The sequence below is a fragment of the Heteronotia binoei genome, chromosome 13 (assembly GCF_032191835.1).
Source record: "Heteronotia binoei isolate CCM8104 ecotype False Entrance Well chromosome 13, APGP_CSIRO_Hbin_v1, whole genome shotgun sequence".
Lineage (NCBI taxonomy): Eukaryota > Metazoa > Chordata > Lepidosauria > Squamata > Gekkonidae > Heteronotia > Heteronotia binoei.
Window position 1 is genome coordinate 35,270,928 of NC_083235.1, and position 17,851 is coordinate 35,288,778.

At 41.5% G+C, this 17,851-nt stretch overlaps 1 protein-coding gene across 3 annotated transcripts in view; it reads left to right on the forward strand.

The window, feature by feature from the left end:
- The first annotated feature begins 949 nt into the window (after positions 1 to 949).
- Positions 950 to 17,851, forward strand: part of PECAM1 (platelet and endothelial cell adhesion molecule 1) — a 75,828-nt gene continuing 58,926 nt past the window's right edge. For 2 of the 3 annotated variants that reach the window (XM_060252721.1, XM_060252722.1), the window contains exons 1-5: positions 952 to 1,277; positions 1,371 to 1,397; positions 7,759 to 8,052; positions 12,713 to 13,018; positions 17,118 to 17,384. In XM_060252721.1, coding sequence (XP_060108704.1) covers positions 1,244 to 1,277; positions 1,371 to 1,397; positions 7,759 to 8,052; positions 12,713 to 13,018; positions 17,118 to 17,384 — 928 coding nt within the window. In that variant the 5' untranslated portion in view covers positions 952 to 1,243. Of the gene's footprint in view, positions 1,278 to 1,370; positions 1,398 to 7,758; positions 8,053 to 12,712; positions 13,019 to 17,117; positions 17,385 to 17,851 lie in introns of all 3 variants that reach the window. The other variant, XM_060252723.1, reaches the window with a different exon arrangement.

Sequence of the window (17,851 nt, forward strand, 5' to 3'; positions counted from 1 at the left end):
AAACTCTATGGTAAATTTAGCCTCAGACCATAGAGTTTTACCCAAAAACCAGAGCGTCCCTGTGTGATGTCCCTTTTAGGGGCAATGTTTTCCCCGTCAGTCAGGTGGTCCACAATGGGGAGAAGCTCCTGAAACTGGGGGAACCCCTGCTCAGACCTGGGAACTGGAAACCCTAGCTCTGCCTCCTGTGGCAGTCATTTTGTGGTTTTATCTACCACTCAGAATTCAAAAGAAGCTGGCAGACTAGAAAAGGTTAGGAAACTCCCGTGTTAGATCACCAATGCTCCACTAGAAACTGAGGGGGAAAGTACAACTCTTAATTTTGCAATCCTAAACAGAATTTCACCCGTCTAAATCTATTGAATCATAGAGTTGGAAGGGTCCTCCAGGGTCATGTAGTCCAACACCTGCACAATGCAGGAAATTCACAAATACCTCCCTCCCTCCCCCGCACACACACAGTGACACTTGCTCCATTCCCAGAGGATGGAGTCACATATATTGTATAAATCAAATAATATAGCTGTATTTCTATTTATTATTTATTACCCTGCTGAGTATGATTTTTAAATGTCAGAGTAAAAAGATCTCTTTATAGTGCAGACCTGAACAGAGTTACACTCTGCTAAGCCCGCTGACATCAGTGGCCTTCAAAGGGTATAACTTTCCATAGAATTGAACTGTTAGACTCTTCATGAAATCTCATCAAGTTTTCTGCAAAAATTGACAACCAAAAACTATGGGGGGTAGCAGTGTGTTGTTGTTTTTTTGGAAATGCACAGCAGTCAAAGAATGAACATAACTAGTTTTAAAACAGTTTGAAGGGTAACTTTCTTAAATAATGACCAAAGCCACCGGAAACGTTGCTGGTACGTCTTGTTTTGAATATACGTACCTTAAGAAACTGAACAAAGCAAATGTGTCCACTGACTCTCTCAGGAAAGGCCAGTCACTTCCTGAGCAGCAATCTGCCTGTTTGCAGCAGATAGATCTGTATTGTTTGCCACTTCCAGTTTCCAGTAATGGGAATGATTACTTGACCAATATCTAGGCAGCTTGTACTCGGGTCCTGGAAAAACATACTAGCACTGGCTTCCACAACGTCCATCGGCCGCTGCACCTAACTTGCTTAGAAAAAGGAACTGAATGTTCTTTATGATTGAAGATCCTTAAAGAAGGGGAAAAGTGGAACTAATGAACACCATTTTATTCTGGAGTTTCATATCTGCTCTCCGATGACGAGATGTATTGTGTATTGCTTTTGATCCTCTTACACTGTAAGTTCCAGAGTGATCATCTCCATTTTTAAAAAATTAACAAAATTTGTCCTTGTGTTGACATGTTTAATAATGTACATTTTGTTTTTCCAGGTTGCAAACTGAAAGCTCATGAAAATGGTAAGTGGGCGATTTTTTAAAATTACATTTTTGAGATCTAAAAATTTCCAGAGTAAATGGGGCAAAGCAGAAAAACATTGGTGTATCCTAGATTTGCATGCAGGTAACCAAGAGAAGAATTTTGACAAAGCAGAACTGGAAGCATCATATCTCTATAAAAGACATATTCTTCTTCTCATTAGAATATTATATCTGGTGATATAGGTTCCATATTTTAATCCAAAATAGCCAATGTAACATTCAGAGTGAATCATAATTACCATAAACTAAGGCTGCAATCCTAAAAACACTTTCCTGGGAGTAAATCCTACTGAATAAAATGGGATCTATTTCTGCATAAATCTGTTTAGGACTGCTCTCTGAAGTATTTAGATGTATTCCAACAGCCTTGTTTTGCTTTCAGTGTGACTAAAATAAACTCATGTTAAATGAATTATAGATTGGGCTACTAATTACAATATGTGAATAAAACAAAGTTCTTTAGAATTCTTTGGCATAACTCTAAAGCAAACTATACAAACTGTTTTCAGCAGGCTTTGCATCATGGACAGGTTACCAATTACATTAGCATTTATTGATTGTGTACGGCAGCAGTACACAGCACAGATCCTTTGGAGGCCATTTTTCATAATGATTAATTCAAAAGTACCACATTGCTATGTCAACCAAGGGAAAACATTTTGGTTACAACTGTAACTCAATCTTTCTCCTTTTTTTACTAATCCATATTTTTCTTCCTCTTGGATCGAAGTGGCCTCAGGTGGCTTTCTTCAGCAGGAGACAGGCATAGGAAGAAATGGTTGGAAAGCCCAGTATCCCCACAAGAACAGCATCCCCAGCAGCTGCGCTTGGAAAGGATTTAAGTCTTTTAAAATAATTGCAGAACACAGAGTTCTCACCCTAAATCTCAAGAAATGTGGCTTGCAGCAGACCTTGTTTGTTTAAAACTTTGTTCTGCCTGAATTGCATGTTAAGCATAAGGGAAAGGTTGATTTTTAAAGCAAAAAAGGTTGAGGAGAGATCTGAATCCTCCCTGGAGTGGCCCCCTCCCCCCCCTCCCCCCCACAATCTCTTCTCCCCTCCAAGTGCTTTTCTTCATGCTGAGCCTACTTCTGGTGTCAGAGCCCAGCTGGTAAGAAAATGACATCCAGTTCCCCCATCCTTTTCTTCCTGAATTGGGGTTACACAGAGCTGTAATTTACCCATTGACAATTAACAGAAATCCATGCTTCTCATCACTCTACATTGCTGAACCGTCATTGGTCTGAATGTTTTAAAAACCTGCAACAACATCAGTTACAACTGAACTGATTTTAGAAACTGAACTAAAAATTTGCATTGGTTGGGGGTGGGGGAGGGATGAAGTATGTCAGATGGATTTTTATAGACGTAAAGACTTCTCCAAAAGGAAAGTTTACAGCTCATTGGAAAAGACAAGCCTATAACATTGCTTCAACATGTTCTTCACTTCACTGGCTGAATTTTTAGAAAGAACTGGAAATGGCTGCCAGCAGGGCTTTTCCCATACCACAAGCCTAGTTGCAAAGTACCTTTTTTGCTGCCATAACAATCAGGGAGCAAAGGACTAGTTCCCCTTCTTGATGTTTTACTAGTTTTTATAACTGAAACTCTATGCAAATTTGCCATGCTGTGCTTTTTATTTCTATGCCAATAAAGGTATTTGTATTGGATTGGGTAGAAAAAGCCCAGCAGGAACACATTTGCATATTAGGCCACGCACCCTGATGTTACCATTGTTTCACATAGGGCTTTTTTGTAGGAAAAGCCCAACAGGAATTCATTTGCATATTAGGCCACACACCCCGATGCCAAGCCAGCCAGAACTGCATTCCTGTGCGTTCCTGCTCAAAAAAAGCCCTGGCTGCCAGCAATTTAAGCATTAAGATGGCATTGTTTTGAGTAGCCTGAATCTAGACAAGGATCCAAACTTCCCACAGCTTGTGTGTAAAGATTTATGGCATTCTATCCAAATACAGAAAAGACCAGTGTTACTTTGACTGTGCAATGGCTGTGTGTCTGCTTACAGAGTGGTGAGTGCAGAGAAACTTTCAAGGTGCTAATTTCCTGATAGAAACATCCAGGGCTTTTTTTGAGCTCGAATGCACAGGCAGTTCTGGCTGGCTTGGCACTAGGGGTTGTGGCCTAAAATGCAAATGAGTTCCTGCTGTGCTTCTTCTACAAAAAAAGCCCTGGGAATATCTTTTTATGGATAGCACCCGAGGCTGGCTGTATCTGCATTGTTGCAGGGGCTTAATAACCAGTGGTGCCATTTGCTTCATGGTGTAATGAATCAATGTCTGGCCATGGATTCTGGCACTGAATATGGAAAAAGGAGTGTCTCACATTGGATTTTCCCACCAAGGTTGAAATACCAATTTCAGGGTTGCATTTCATGCCCACTCAATTCATTTGTGACCTGCCAGTTAGCAGTTAAATCAAAGATCTCTGTTTCAATTTTTTTGTTTGTTTTTTTACATTAAAACCTTCTTTCTGCATGTTTAAAAACTGTTAAAATATTTGACACAGAGTCTCAGAAGCTGAGCTGTACTGTCAGAAACATCTCAGGGAAGGGACTAGGCAAATTGAGATGCAGCCTTGAGTGTCTCCTCCTAGCCTAAATTGTATAGCAACACCAAACCGATTTCAGTAGAAGGGATGGACACAGACCCAAACCTGAATCTGAACTTTGGCCAGTTCGCAAACCTCGAACCACAAATACTCAACCTGAGTAGCGTATATGCTCTCAGTAGAATGTATAGTTGAAAGGCATGTGCTACGATATAACATCCTTGTTTCCTTAGGACTCTGCTTCATTGGCTCCTACATTTAGGAGGGTGGGGAAACACTAATATGATGGCAGTTCATCATATTCCTCCCCCCCCCACCCCCAGGGGGAAAAAAAACCCTATACGTTGCTGGGGAAATGCAGAGGAGACATGGACTGGCATACAAAGGCATCTTGAAACAAAGGTGAAACAAAGCTGCCTTCTACCCACCTCACAGTGAGAACCTACCTGTTGCAGCCTCTTCTTATCTCCTCATATCAGTTCAGCTGTTCTGTGATAGCCACCTCCAATGATTCCTGAACCACAGCATCCATCAGACTTCTATGTCCAAACCTTGAGAGCTGTGTATTTTTAAAAGCTGTTTAGAAGAGAGATTTCTGTCATGGGTGGTTTCTCTCAACATAGTTGTGCTGTGAAGGGAGAATCTGTATTTTGTGGAATTTTCCTTTTATTATAACTTTTAAAGGTATAGTGCTAAGAGAGCCTTTCTGAATCAGACCAGTGGTCTTTTTCACACAATGGCCAGCCATTAGCCCAGAAGATCCAGTAACAGGGCACAGAGTTCTAGGCCTTCCCAAGGTGTTTCCTCCAGCACTGGTGTTCAGAAGTTTTGCTGCTTCTGTGGAGGTTCTCTCTAGTCACCATGGTGGCAAACCATAAATAGACCTATCCTCCATGAACCTCTTTCATCTCCTTTTAAAGGCATCTATGCTCGTGACACCTTGCATCACATCCGCTTGCAGCAAATTCCAGAGGGATAGTCACTTCACTCGAACTTGCCAGTGTGAGAATTCCTCATTACACTGACATCTTGCTTTCTTCCAAGAAGCCCTAAGCAGAATGTAGACAGGTCCCAGATTCAGATCTACTTAACATCAGAAATGAAACTAAATTCTCTAGGCCATAGGAGCTGATGCACTTTTAGATATGGAGCTTAAGAAACAGAACTGAGAAGTCACATCTGATTACATCTGTGAACAATAGCCCAGCTAAGCTTGATCTTGTCATTGGTTTGAAGCTAAGCAGGGTCAGCCACAGTTAATGCTTGGGAGACCACCAAGATGAGGGCAATGACAAACCACCTTTCTTCATCCCTTGCCTTGAGAACCCCACAGTCACAGGGTTGCCATAGGCTGGATATGACTTGATGGCATGCAACTGTTATTTTATTATGTGAATTGATTGTATGACTTGGTATTTATTGCTACCACTAATGTTTCTGTTGGTTAACAGAATACTGAACTTGAGGGGCTATTGGTTTCCAGTCATGCAATTTCTTATGTGTGAAGATGATTTCACTTGACACTCTCTTTCAGTTCTGTTTCTCTTCGCTGTGTGCTCTCTGTGATTTTCCTCCAAAATGTAGCAATTACCAGAAGCTAGTCTATAAGCCATACCACAGAGGCTACCTAAAATGAATGTCTGCTTCCAGAAATCTCTGATTCCTACAACTCCTATGATCAGAGCCTTTTTTTAGCAGGAACGCACAGGAACACAGTTCTGGCTGACCTGGCACAATGGGGTGTGGCCTAATATGCAAATGAGTTGCTGCTGAGCTTTTTATACAAAAAGCACTGTGTGAAACAATGGTGGCATCAGGGTGTGGTCTAACATGCAAATGAGTTCCTGCTGGACTTTTTCTACAAAAAAAAAAGCCCTGCCTATGATAATTACAAAGCGGTAGCCATCTTAGTCATTAGTCTTTAAGGTGTCACTAGATTTTTGTTTCATTCTAACACTTTGTCTATATGCTGGGTGGAGATAAATCATGGTCAGGGCTTTTTTTCTGCCGGAGCCCACAGGAGCAGAGCTCCTCCTGGGCTGGCCAGGGCTCCAGCTGGCCAGACCTGCCATGCAGCAGACACGTGCTCCCAGGCCAGGCAGTGTGGCCTAATATGCAAATGAACTCCTGCTGAGCTTTTTCTACAAAAAAAGCATTGACCATGGTAATGAATCAAATAGCAAGCATTTAAATGCACATTGGCAGGTGCCAATTGAGATATGACTGTCTTGAGACTGTACTGTTGCAAGACACTCTACATGAGTTTGTTCTTCAAGACAACTTAGAAACCCCAGTTGGTGCAGAACACCACAGTCCAGTTACAGTTGAGCATCAGGTGGAACATGCAAGTCACTCCCATTCTACAGACGCTCCACTGGTTACCAATAAGTTAACAAGTCCAGGTCAAGGTTCTGGTTATCATCAGCAAAGCCCTAAATGGCCTTGGACCCACATACCTGCAGGACTGCCTCTCCCATTATGTTCAATTGTGATGGTTTCACTCATCTGAACAAAGCCTTCTAAAGGAGTTATCCTGCCCATGGATAAGCTGCCCATTCACAAGTATTCTCAGTGGTGGCTCCCACATTGTAGAATAGCCCACCTGAGGAGGTCCACAAGGCTCCCTCTTCTCTTATTCCACAAAATGTGCAAAACAGTAATGTCCAAGAGGGCATTTTTTAAAAGCGCTGAGAACTGTAGTAGAAAGAACAGCCCAGGAGGGCACCTTTGTAATGGAGTAGGATTTCAGTCAACTACAAAAATCACAGCATTGTTTTGTATCTAGTCATCCATCTTCTATGTTGTTTATAGTATAACCTTGCAATCAGTGTTCCCTCTAAACTGAGTTAGCATGAGCTAGTGCACAGATTTTTAGCCTCCAGCTCACACATTTTTGCCTTAGCTAAGGAAAAATGACCCCAAAGCACAATAATTTATGCAGTAGCTCGCAACTATAAGTCCAGTAGCTCACAACTTTAATACCAGTAACTCACAAAGCAAAATTTTTGCTCACAAGACTCTGAAGTTTAGAGGGAACATTGCTTGCAATGAGTAATTTGTTGTTTGCATAGTTCTGTAATTCTCTAATCCTAGTCTTATTATATTGCTTGTTGGTTGTTTTATGCTATCTGTTTGCACTGTTTTATTTCATGCCATCTACCTTGAGTCTCAGCAAGAAAGACACACTGCAGAAAAAGTAAATAAAAAAAATTCTCCCCACCCTCACCCTAGGAGGGAATACATCTTCTAAAATGGAGATTTCCCTTCTGGAAAATGTGATTGCATCATTAAAAAGCAAAGATAATATTGATTTTGTTTTATTCTTATGCACATTTTATGCAGCTATAAGCACTTTATTAGAATATATTATGTCAAATAGCTCAGATTTCTTTAATTGGCTAAAACAGCCCAAGTGATGATTATGGGTAGCTTTTGGATATTCCACAGCCATCGCTGAACAACTTTCTTTTTCTTAAATTACAACTGAAAGCAAATATCACTAACATTTCTCCTCTTTCCCAATATTAATCTAAAATAAACCTATACTCAGCACCAGACCATCTAAGGAAATACAGAATGGCAAACTGGACACTTTCAACTGCTCAAAAATATGCTCAAAATATATTCTGTTAAATATCTCAAATTTCTTTAATTGGCTAACACAGCTCAAGCAATGATATGAATAGCTCTAAGCAGCCAATTGTTGACCAACTTGCCTTTTCTTTGATTATAACTGAAAGCATCTATCACTAATATTTCTCCTCTTTTCCAGTGTTCACCTTAAATGAACCTGTACTCAGCGCCAACCCATCTAAAGAAGTTCAGAATGGCAAGTCAGTCATTCTCAACTGTTCAGTGGAAACAATCAAAAGTGGCAATTTTGTGCTGAATTATACATTTAAAATTTCCAAATATGAAGATCTTCTGGTCAGTATCACATCAGAGCAAGAATGGGTGGTGTATAACATCTTCCCAGCCAGATTTTCTCATTCTGGAGAATATCACTGTGAGGTGACTGCTAAAGGGAAAACAAAGACCAGCAATCTTTTAGTTATTCGAGTAAAAGGTAGGCATTTCTTCATCATTGCTTCTTTTCTATCTAAGAAGTGTCTGGATCCTAAAATAATAGCCTTGTTTAGAGATCGTGGTGAAAGCAGGGCAGCATACAGTACTGGCAAGAAAGCAACCAAACTGGTACTTCTCATTTCCCTCCACCCCAGGCTGTACCAGTTAGTAATTTCAGTTCCTTTCACACCTGCTTAGAAATTTGTAATTAATCACTATATTTTCTGTTTGCAATTGTTGGACTCCCCCCCCCCCCGCTCTCATATTTTCCTTCCATATTTTCATTGCTGGCAATTCTGTCTCTGGTTTTCTGCTCCTTAGGTATCTTTCACTTAGCTTCATTTATAGTTCTTTGGACTATAATGTGTTGCATGTGACTATCTGCCATGTATCTTTCTTCTAGTTCTTTTCTGTTTCTCATAATCCCTTCTGCCAGCTGTTTCCTTCACAGATGTACTCTTATTGCTTTTCTATGATTGGGTTGCATTTATTTTACTCTTGTTTCTACCTTGCTTCTCTCCTGCCCCAACACCCCCCACCCCCACGCCCAGCAACAATGTTGATTCTGTCCTTTCCCAAATCTAGGGTGACAATGGCCTTCCTTCCTTCCTTCCTTCCTTCCTTCCTTCCTTCCTTCCTTCCTTCCTTCCTTCCTTCCTTCCTTCCTTCCTTCCTTCCTTCCTTCCTTCCTTCCTTCCTTCCTTCCTTCCTTCCTTCCTTCCTTCTGTTGTGTCCTAGGCTCAAATGGGAGAACTGTTACTTTTGGAGGGAACTGTTACTTTTGGAGGAAACTGTTACTTTTGGAGGGAAGCCGAACAAGCCAGAGCTTGAACTCCACAACAGGGTTCCAGAGAAGGCCTAAGCATGCCCAATCAGGGGAAGGATTGAAACATAAGCAGCCAATCAACATCCAGGCTCATACTGTACCCTGATAGGCCCTTAGGGCCCTGTAAATAGCCAATCCGTGTAGATAGTTAAGGACCAATCAGAAGGGGGCAAGAATTGTATAAAGGAACGGGAAGTTTGAACAGAGCTCAGTGTGTGTGTGTGTGTTCCTGAAGTAAAGCTTGCTGAAATCACTCTCCGACTCTGCGCCGACCCCAGTACTTTACACTTCCTTCCTTCCTTCCTTCCTTCCTTCCTTCCTTCCTTCCTTCCTTCCTTCCTTCCTTCCTTCCTTCCTTCCTTCCTTCCTTCCTTCCTTCCTTCCTTCCTAGATCCATATACTTAACTGTAGGCTTTAGCATCTCAGCACTTCTAACATTTGCCACAAAAGCTTTCTTCCTCCTGTTCAAAACCCAATTATCTGTGTTCTTGTACTTGCCAAAACTGTTTTTAAACATTAGCAGCATTGTCATAAATTGTTACACAATAGTAGGTATTGGATCCTCATCAATCAGGGGTGTCAAAATCATTTGTTATGAGGGCCAGATCTGACATAATGACACCTTGTTGGGCTGGGCCATGTGTGTCATAAAATGTCATGCCAGGTACCAGAGATATAAACTTTATAAAGGACACAGACAAACACAATTAAAGATTTGGTATCTCTCCCATATGATTGAGGGAACTGTGCAAAGGAAGCTCTGGCTTTTTCCCTCCCTCATTACAGGATGAGGAGGGAGCAGAGCCTCAGCCAATAGAAGGAAGCGAGGCTTGGCTCTGCTATGTGATTGAGAGAGTCTGGCAAAGCAAGCTCTCCCTCCTCTCCTTCTTCCCCAGGGGAGGCGCCTTAGCCAATAGAGAAAATTGAGGCTTTGCTCTATAGCTCCTGTGCAATTCAGCAAGCCTGGCAAAGCAAGCTGTGATTCAGAAGAGAGAAGGAGAAGAAAGCAGACTTGCTTGTGGGCCTGATAGGAACTCTTCAGGGGCTTGATTCAGCCCCCAGGTCACATGTTTGACACCCCTGTCCTAGATCCTGTAAACCATAGATGAAATAAATTCATAGAACGGATCTCTACTCCTTTCTCCCCACAACAACCTCCACAAGCTACCTTTGAAGGTCAGGGGCCCCCTTGATAACAGGGTTTGATAACAACTTCACCTTTGGGGAGAAAAGGGGTTTCCTCCAAGTTCCTCCAATGTTGTCCTTCTTATTGCAGACTCACACACACACACACACACCCAATGCCATATCCCATTGCCATGGGGGGTTTCCAACACTCATAAAGGGCCAGGAAGCTGCAGAGAAAAATGGAGAAATCCATTCTCTTAGCTGGTTCCATTCATGTTTCATAGGATCCAATCCTAGCATGTGAAATTCCTTTATTAATGATAACTGTAATCAAGAAACAGGTTTGTCAAGGAACCATTAAAGGAGATAATTAGAGTATCCCAAGAATAATGAGTTGAATGATTTAGGCTGGACAGGTGACATCTACTTCAGTTAGCCAGAGTTTAGAAGTTTTGCCAATTTAATCGGTGCCCCCATGCAAAGATCTCACTTGTTGTTAAATGCCTTGGAAAACTTCAGACATATCTGACTTCTTGCCCAACCACTGAAATGCTAACTTCCTGCAGCATTGACCTGTACAAGTATTTTTAAAAATGCTGCCTTTGTTGTCAAATGTGAACTTGAAGAAGACTCCTTGCCTGCCCAGCCACTGAAATTATTCCAGTGATCTGCATTTATAAGAAAGAAAGGGATGTGGTTTTTGAAGGATAATTTACCAGGACCTGTTCAAATATTACCTTCATCAGACCTGATCTGTATCACAAACAGATGAAGCAGGAGCTATCCGCAGGATCATACACTTTTTCCATAAATCTCATTGTTGGAAAAGTGTAATAACTGAACTGCAGAAGACATTAATAGTAAAAGAATGCCTGTGGTCAAATAATTATGGGATAACCTAGGGTATGTGTTGGATAATACCTGGAGACTTTGGAAGTGGATCCAGGAGAGGGTGAGGTATGAGGAGGGGAGGGGCCTCAGCATGGTACAATGCCATAGAGTCCGCCCTTCAAAAGTAGCCATATTCTCTAGATGAACTGATATCTGGCAGCTGGAGATCAGTTGTAAAAGGAGAGATCTTCAGGCCTCACCTGAAGGCTGGCAACCCTACCCCTTGTTGTGAATTTGGGTTCCTGTGCTACAGCTCATATACTACCTAACCTACTCCTTCCTAAGCCTAAGACTGATTAGTGAAGCAGCCTGTAGTCCTCACTGTAGCCTCCACCTTGTACTTGGAGGCCTGGGACCTTGCTGAGATTTTCCCTATGGGTCTACATGTCCTAGATGCCCTCCAGGCCTGGGAAAGGGCCCGATGAAATTGGAGGGGAAAGAAAGGCCTATCATCTCCAAGGAAGCTGAGCCATGAGAGAAATAATATAGGGCCCCAATGAGAAAAAAGTGTCCTTCTCCCAACTCAGGATCTGAGAGGCAGAGAAGCTACTATCAAGCAGGAGAGGATCCCTCACCCAAGGAGGGGTGGGTTGGACCCTGGAAGGGCCAGATAGAGGAGGAACCAGGTGGCAGCTGCATTAGGAGGCTTTGTTTTCTTGTTGGCTCCTTTATGTGTTAAACAGGCCCTGTTTGTTGAAAACATACCCTGTTAAAGTTGATTACAAGTACTATTGTGACCCTATTTGTTTGGTTCTTATGCACTTTTAAAAAATAAAGTCAGTTTTTAAAAATTTGCTTGAGTCCTCACAGTTCAAACTTGGCCATTCACCTGGCAATAGAGGGATGCTGTTTGGAAGGGTGAAGGGAGGGGAGATTCTCTGGAGCCTCCCTAGTTTGAGCCCCCAAACCAGAGTGGTGGCAGGAATTAAGGGGGGTTGGAGGAAAAGAGTGTGTATGTGGAGCTAGAAGGCTCCTGGGAGGTGACACCTGCCTTAAACAAACCCTCATGTGGCCCCCTTGTACCCACCACACTCCTTCTCAGATATTACCTTCCATGCTATGAATGGCTCACATGTGTGAAACTAAGGACTGCATGCACACAGACAACATGTGAAAATGAGGGTTAGACAGACTAAAATTCAGATAGAGCAAGAATAGATGAATCTACAAGTCTCTCCAGGTCTGAGTGGCATTCAGCCCAAGCTGATATGAAAATTTCTGTACCTGAAATCATGTTGAATAATCAGTTCCTCGATGAATAGCTCTCATGGAGTCGGAACTCATATAGACAGAACCATGAATTTCCATGGTTGAGGCTGCAATCCTGAGATCATCTCCCTTGGAGTAAGTCCCATAGAATAGCATGGGACTTACTTCAGAGTAGACCTCCCCCATCCCATTTTTCTAAATTCCTATTAACAGATGAGGGGGACTGTACTGATTTGGGATGGCAGTGCTGAAGGGGCGAGCTTTAACCCTTTTCCCATCACTTTGTCAATGTAAATCTCTCTCTAAAGCTGCTGTTTGCCTCAATATGGAAATCAAAGCTATAAATTTTCCCTCTTAGGGCAGACAGAGGTTGGGTTCAGAGGTTGGGTATTCAGTGTGGGAAAATGACACAGTGGGGAAGATTCTCTTGCCCAACCCTACAATCTCAGTTCCTTTTATTGGTCCCTGTGACTGCTATGAATAGAAATTTAAATAAACCGGATATCTGATCTCAGGCATCCAACAGCTTATTTAATTTTGGCCCTAGTATAACCATGAAGATAAGCATGTTCTGATTAATGGCCACTGGTTGTTTTCTCTTCAAAAGGAATAATGAAGCCAAAACTGACTGTTCAGAAAACACAAGTGACGGAAGGAGAAAATGTATTGTTACGTTGTGAAGTGACAGGAGAAAATCCTCCTTTTTATTTCACATTTTATAAAATCCGACGTTCTCCAAGTAATTCTTCAGTGCACAAGAGTAAGCCTGAACGAACAAAAAACTATGCAGAGGTGGAATTCCCAGTCGACGAGGGAGACAGCGTTTTGTTTTTTGAATGTACTGTGAGAGTATCTTTAGCTATGGTGTCTGAGACATCAGAACCCAGTAACAGAGAAGTCGTTGGTGTTGCTGGTAAGTCAGTCTTTTTTTAAAAAAAATTGCTCTTTATTGTCATTCCTACATTTTAAATTCGTTTCATTGTTACTTGTTCTTGTACCCATTAGTTCTGTTGGCCCCGAATACCTTTTCACCTTTTACTATATCATCATCCATGATGATTATGTGTTTATAAATTGCAACCATAATTCCTCTGTTGTCTTTTCCCCCCAAGGCTGAATATTAATGACAGATGAAGCCAGGGCTTTTTTTGTAGCAGGAACTCCTTTGCATGTTAGGCTACAGCCCCCTGATGTACCCAATTCTCCAAGAGCTTTCAGGGCTCTTTTTACAGGGCATACTGTAAAGTCTTGGAGGATTGGCTACATCAGGGGGGTGTAGCCTAATATGCAAAGGAGTTCCTGCTATAAAAAAAAGCCCTGGTTGGGGCCCACAAAAATCTGATGCGCACAATTATTTCCCCTTTAAGGAAGCCAGTCATATATAATTTCTTCTCTCTATGAGCCTACATGAAATATACTACAAAATGCAACAAATCATTTACTTACCACTACATACATCAGTCTCCTCCATTTTACTTTCACAACCCCCCTCTGAGGGAAGTTAGGCTAAGAGAGTGTGAGTAAGGCAGCCAACAACCCTGTTAGTCCACTGCCTCTCAAAGCAGCAGTGAGAGAGAGAAAAATTAAGCTCTGATGTCTTCTGCCCCACCACTGTTCTGGCTGTTCCTAGAGCCACTTTGCATCACATTCAGTCTTTTCTCAAGAAGTGATGTAGTGGCACAGAGAAAATCACAGCCTCCACCCCTTAGCACTGGGTGCCAGGCAACCTCTCACTGGTTGCCAGACAAGTGTAACTGTCTGAAGGTCCTCCATCAAGGTTCATGCCAGACTGGATATCTGAACTGAGGTCTCCCAGATCCTGGTCTAATAGTGTAATCATTATATCCTAATTAGCAGTGGAATTAGAAATGTTTGAGTTGCAAGCTGAACTCCCAGCCCCCCTGACCATATTTGAATGGGTTTCTGGCACATAGCTTAATTTAGCACTGTAACCTTTTACAGATACCAAATAGACAGTAATTCCAGGTGGGTAGTCATATTAGTTTTGTTCAACATCTTTTCAATGATTTGGATGAAGGAATAGAGGGAATGCTTATTAAATTTGCAGATGATACTAAATTGGGAGGGTTTGCAAACACAGAAAAAGACAGAAACAGGATACAGGATGACCATGACAGGCTGGAAAACTGGGCTAAAATCAATTAAATGAATTTTGTAGGCTAAAATGAATTTTAACAGGGATAAATGTAAAGTTCTGCATTTAGGTAGGAAAAATCCAATGCATGGTTATAGGATGGGGGAGACTTGTCTTAGCAGTAGTATGTGTGAAAAGGATCTAGGGGTCTTAGTGGATCATACGCTGAACATGTCAACAGTGTGATGTGGTGGCTAAAAAGGCAAATGCAATTTTGGGCTGTATCAATAGACGTATAGTGTCCAGATCACGTGATGTGATGGTATCGCTTTACTCTGCTCTGGTAAGATCTCTCCTGGAGTATTGTGTTCAGTTTTGGGCAACACATTTTAAGAAGGATATAGTCAAGTTGGAGCGGGTCCAGAGGAGGGTGATGAAGATGGTGAGGGGTCTGGAGACCAAGTCCTATGAGGAAAGGTTGAAGGAGCTGGGGATGTTTAGCCTGGAGGGGAGGCGGCTGAGAGGTGATATGATCACTAGCTTCAAGTACTTAAAGGGCTGTCATATAGAGGATGGTGTGGAATTGTTTTCTGTGGTCCCAGAAGGTAGGATCAGAACCAGTGGGTTGAAATTAAATCAAAAGAGTTTCTGGCTTAACATTAGGAAGAACTTCCTGACCGTTAGAGCGATTCCTCAGTGGAACAGGCTTCCTCGGGAGGTGGTGGGCTCTCCTTCCTTGGAGGTTTTTAAACAGAAGCTAGATGGCCATCTGACAGTAATGAAGATCCTGTGAATTTAGGGGGAGGTGTTTGTGAGTTTCCTGCATTGTGCAGGGGGTTGGACTAAATGACCCTAGAGGTCCCTTCCAACTCTATGATTCTATGAAAGAAGACAGGAGTTGCTGGAAAAGACAATAACGCTAGGAAAAGTTGAAGGCAGCAGGAAAAGAGAAAGACCCAACCTGATTGACTCAATCGAGGAAGCTACAGCTCTCTGAGAACTCAGCAAGGCTGTTAATGATAAGATGTTCTGGAGGGCATTAATTCATAGAATTGCCATGAGTCAGCAATGACTTGATGGCACTTAACACACACAGTCATATTAATCTTTAATAGGATAATAACAGGAATCCAGTGGCACTTTAAAAGCTTACCACATTTATTTTGGCATAACCTTTTGTGAGTCGAAGCTCAGTTCATCAGTTGCACAGAAGCATAAATCCATCAGCCCAATTTATATGCACCATAGAAAGGTGTGGGATGGGGGAGTTACAAAGAAAAGCTGGGTCAAAACAAGTTCCTGTCGAAAGAAAAAAATCAGTTCACACAGCATGAGCATGAGACACTCCCATCTGTTGTTAGTTACTGATACTATGACATAACGCTGTAGAAGTATTAGTTGTTTTCACTTGTTGCCATTCCAAGCATTACAGAATTGTAAGTTCTGGAACCAAAAATATGAATACGGTTGAGGGTTTGCATTCCTTACCCTGTTCCATTTTGCTCCTTAAATTAATCCTGCTCAGTTTTGCATAACTGCTTTGAAGCTGGATAACTATTTGGGACTCTTATTGTTTTCCACAATCAGCTGCAAGCAGAATTTAATCTGGAGTTCTACACAGCACAGTGCTGTATGATATTGCCCATAAAAGTCCAATAACAGTGTAATTTTACTGTTTGAATTGTTTTATTGTTTTAATTGAAACTGTTTTATGATGTTTTAGTTCTGATGTTTGTTTTTACTGCTGTAAGCCACCCTGAGCCCGCTTGAGGGATAGGATGGGATATAAATAAAAAAATTAAATTAAATTAATTGTTTATTTACTTCTAATTTTATTGCCTATTGTTATTATTTAAGTCTGTTGTGATCTGCCCTGAGCCCGCTCATGGGATAGGGCAGACTAGAAATTAACATAGATAGATAGATAGATAGATAGATAGATAGATAGATAGATAGATAGATAGATAGATAGATAGATAGATAGATGAAAATAATGCCCATCTCATGAGCAAATTCCTACTGCATGTTTGCTCTTAAGTCCTGCATTTCTCTTTTAGTAATTGTTTTAAAGTGAAAGGTAGTACATAGGGATTTTTGGTAGAAAAAGCCCAGCGGGAGCTCATTTGCACATTAGGTCACACCCCCTGATGCCAAACCAGCCGGAAGTGTGTTTCTGTGTGTTCCTGCACAAAAAAAAGCCCTAGCAGTACATGATATTTTTTTCCCTTCTCCCTAAAAAGAACTGGTAGTTTACAATTAATATATGCATGTCAAGCAGCCAGTGACAAAAGAACAGAGATAATTAAATTAGAAGGTTAGAAGAAAAATGTTTAGTACCATGACCTTGAGAAATCTCAGTAGTATTTGGATTGTCGGTATAGAAGACCCCAGCTCTGAAACTGCATTTTGAGTTTTAAAAAATCACCACAGAAGATACAAAGATCAACATGGAAAGCAATTGATTTAAAAGATATAAAGACAACATGAAAAGCAATTGATTGCCACTGACATGTTTGGATTCTTTAGTAAAACTGAGTGAACAAACAATGGCAACTGCAGCCTAAATGGCTAGTGTGGAAGTAACCTATGTGATTATAGCACATCCATCTTTTAAAAAGGAATTTTTCCTGCCATTATGCCTAGGTGATCTCTAAATATCTCAATTTCTGGATTTTTAGAAGTCAACAGATATGTGATAATAAAATTCCTGGAGAAAAGGCACAAACCGTAAAACACTGGGATTATTTTTGAAACTTTTTTTTTCAAAAATATAAATTTCGGATGAAATAAAAGTATTGATCTCTGCATGTGTAGTAGAGTCTTCAGTCAAAAGCAGCAGTAGAAATTTCAGACTATTGACACAAAGCATTGTAGAGCTTTTAGCTATATTATTTCTTCTGTCTTAACTATTTTGCAGAGCCATTTTCCATTCCCAATGTAACGGTCTATCCGCAGAGTGTTGTAGAAGGAGACAATATTTTGATAAAATGTACTACTATCCTGAGTCATCGGCATGACATTGAAATGATCCTCCAGAAGGACAAAAATATTCTTAACAATTCTAGGGGTGGAGAGTCTGTGACATACTCTGCAGCAGCTACAATGGAGAACAATGGCAATTACACTTGCAAAGTGGAACTTGGAAGAGTGACCAAAACTGTCACAGTGAATGTTGTAGTGGCAGGTAAGAGCTTTCTGTCTCAATTGCACTAGCTCAGAAGTAGGGCTGCCAATCCCCAGTTGGGGGCAGGGGATCCCCTGATTTGGAGGCCCTCCCCCACTTCAGGGCTATCAGAAAGCAGGTGGGGGCTGTTTTGAATGTCCATTGGAACTCCATTATACCCTATCGAGAGTGGTCCCCATAGGGTATAATAGAGAATTGATCCTTGGGGCTCTGGGGGAGCTATTTTTTTAGTTAGAGGCACCAAATTTTCAGTGTAGCATCTGCTGCTTCTCCTCAAACCCCCCACACACACACACACACACCAAATTTCAAAAAGATTGGACACGAGGGTCTAATTCTGTGAACCCCAAAAAGAGGTACCCCATCCTCTATTATTTCCAATGAAGGGAAGGCATTTAAAGTGCAGTCCCTTTAATGGCCAGAACTCCCTTCAGAATTCAGTCATGCTTGTCACAGCCTTGCTCCTG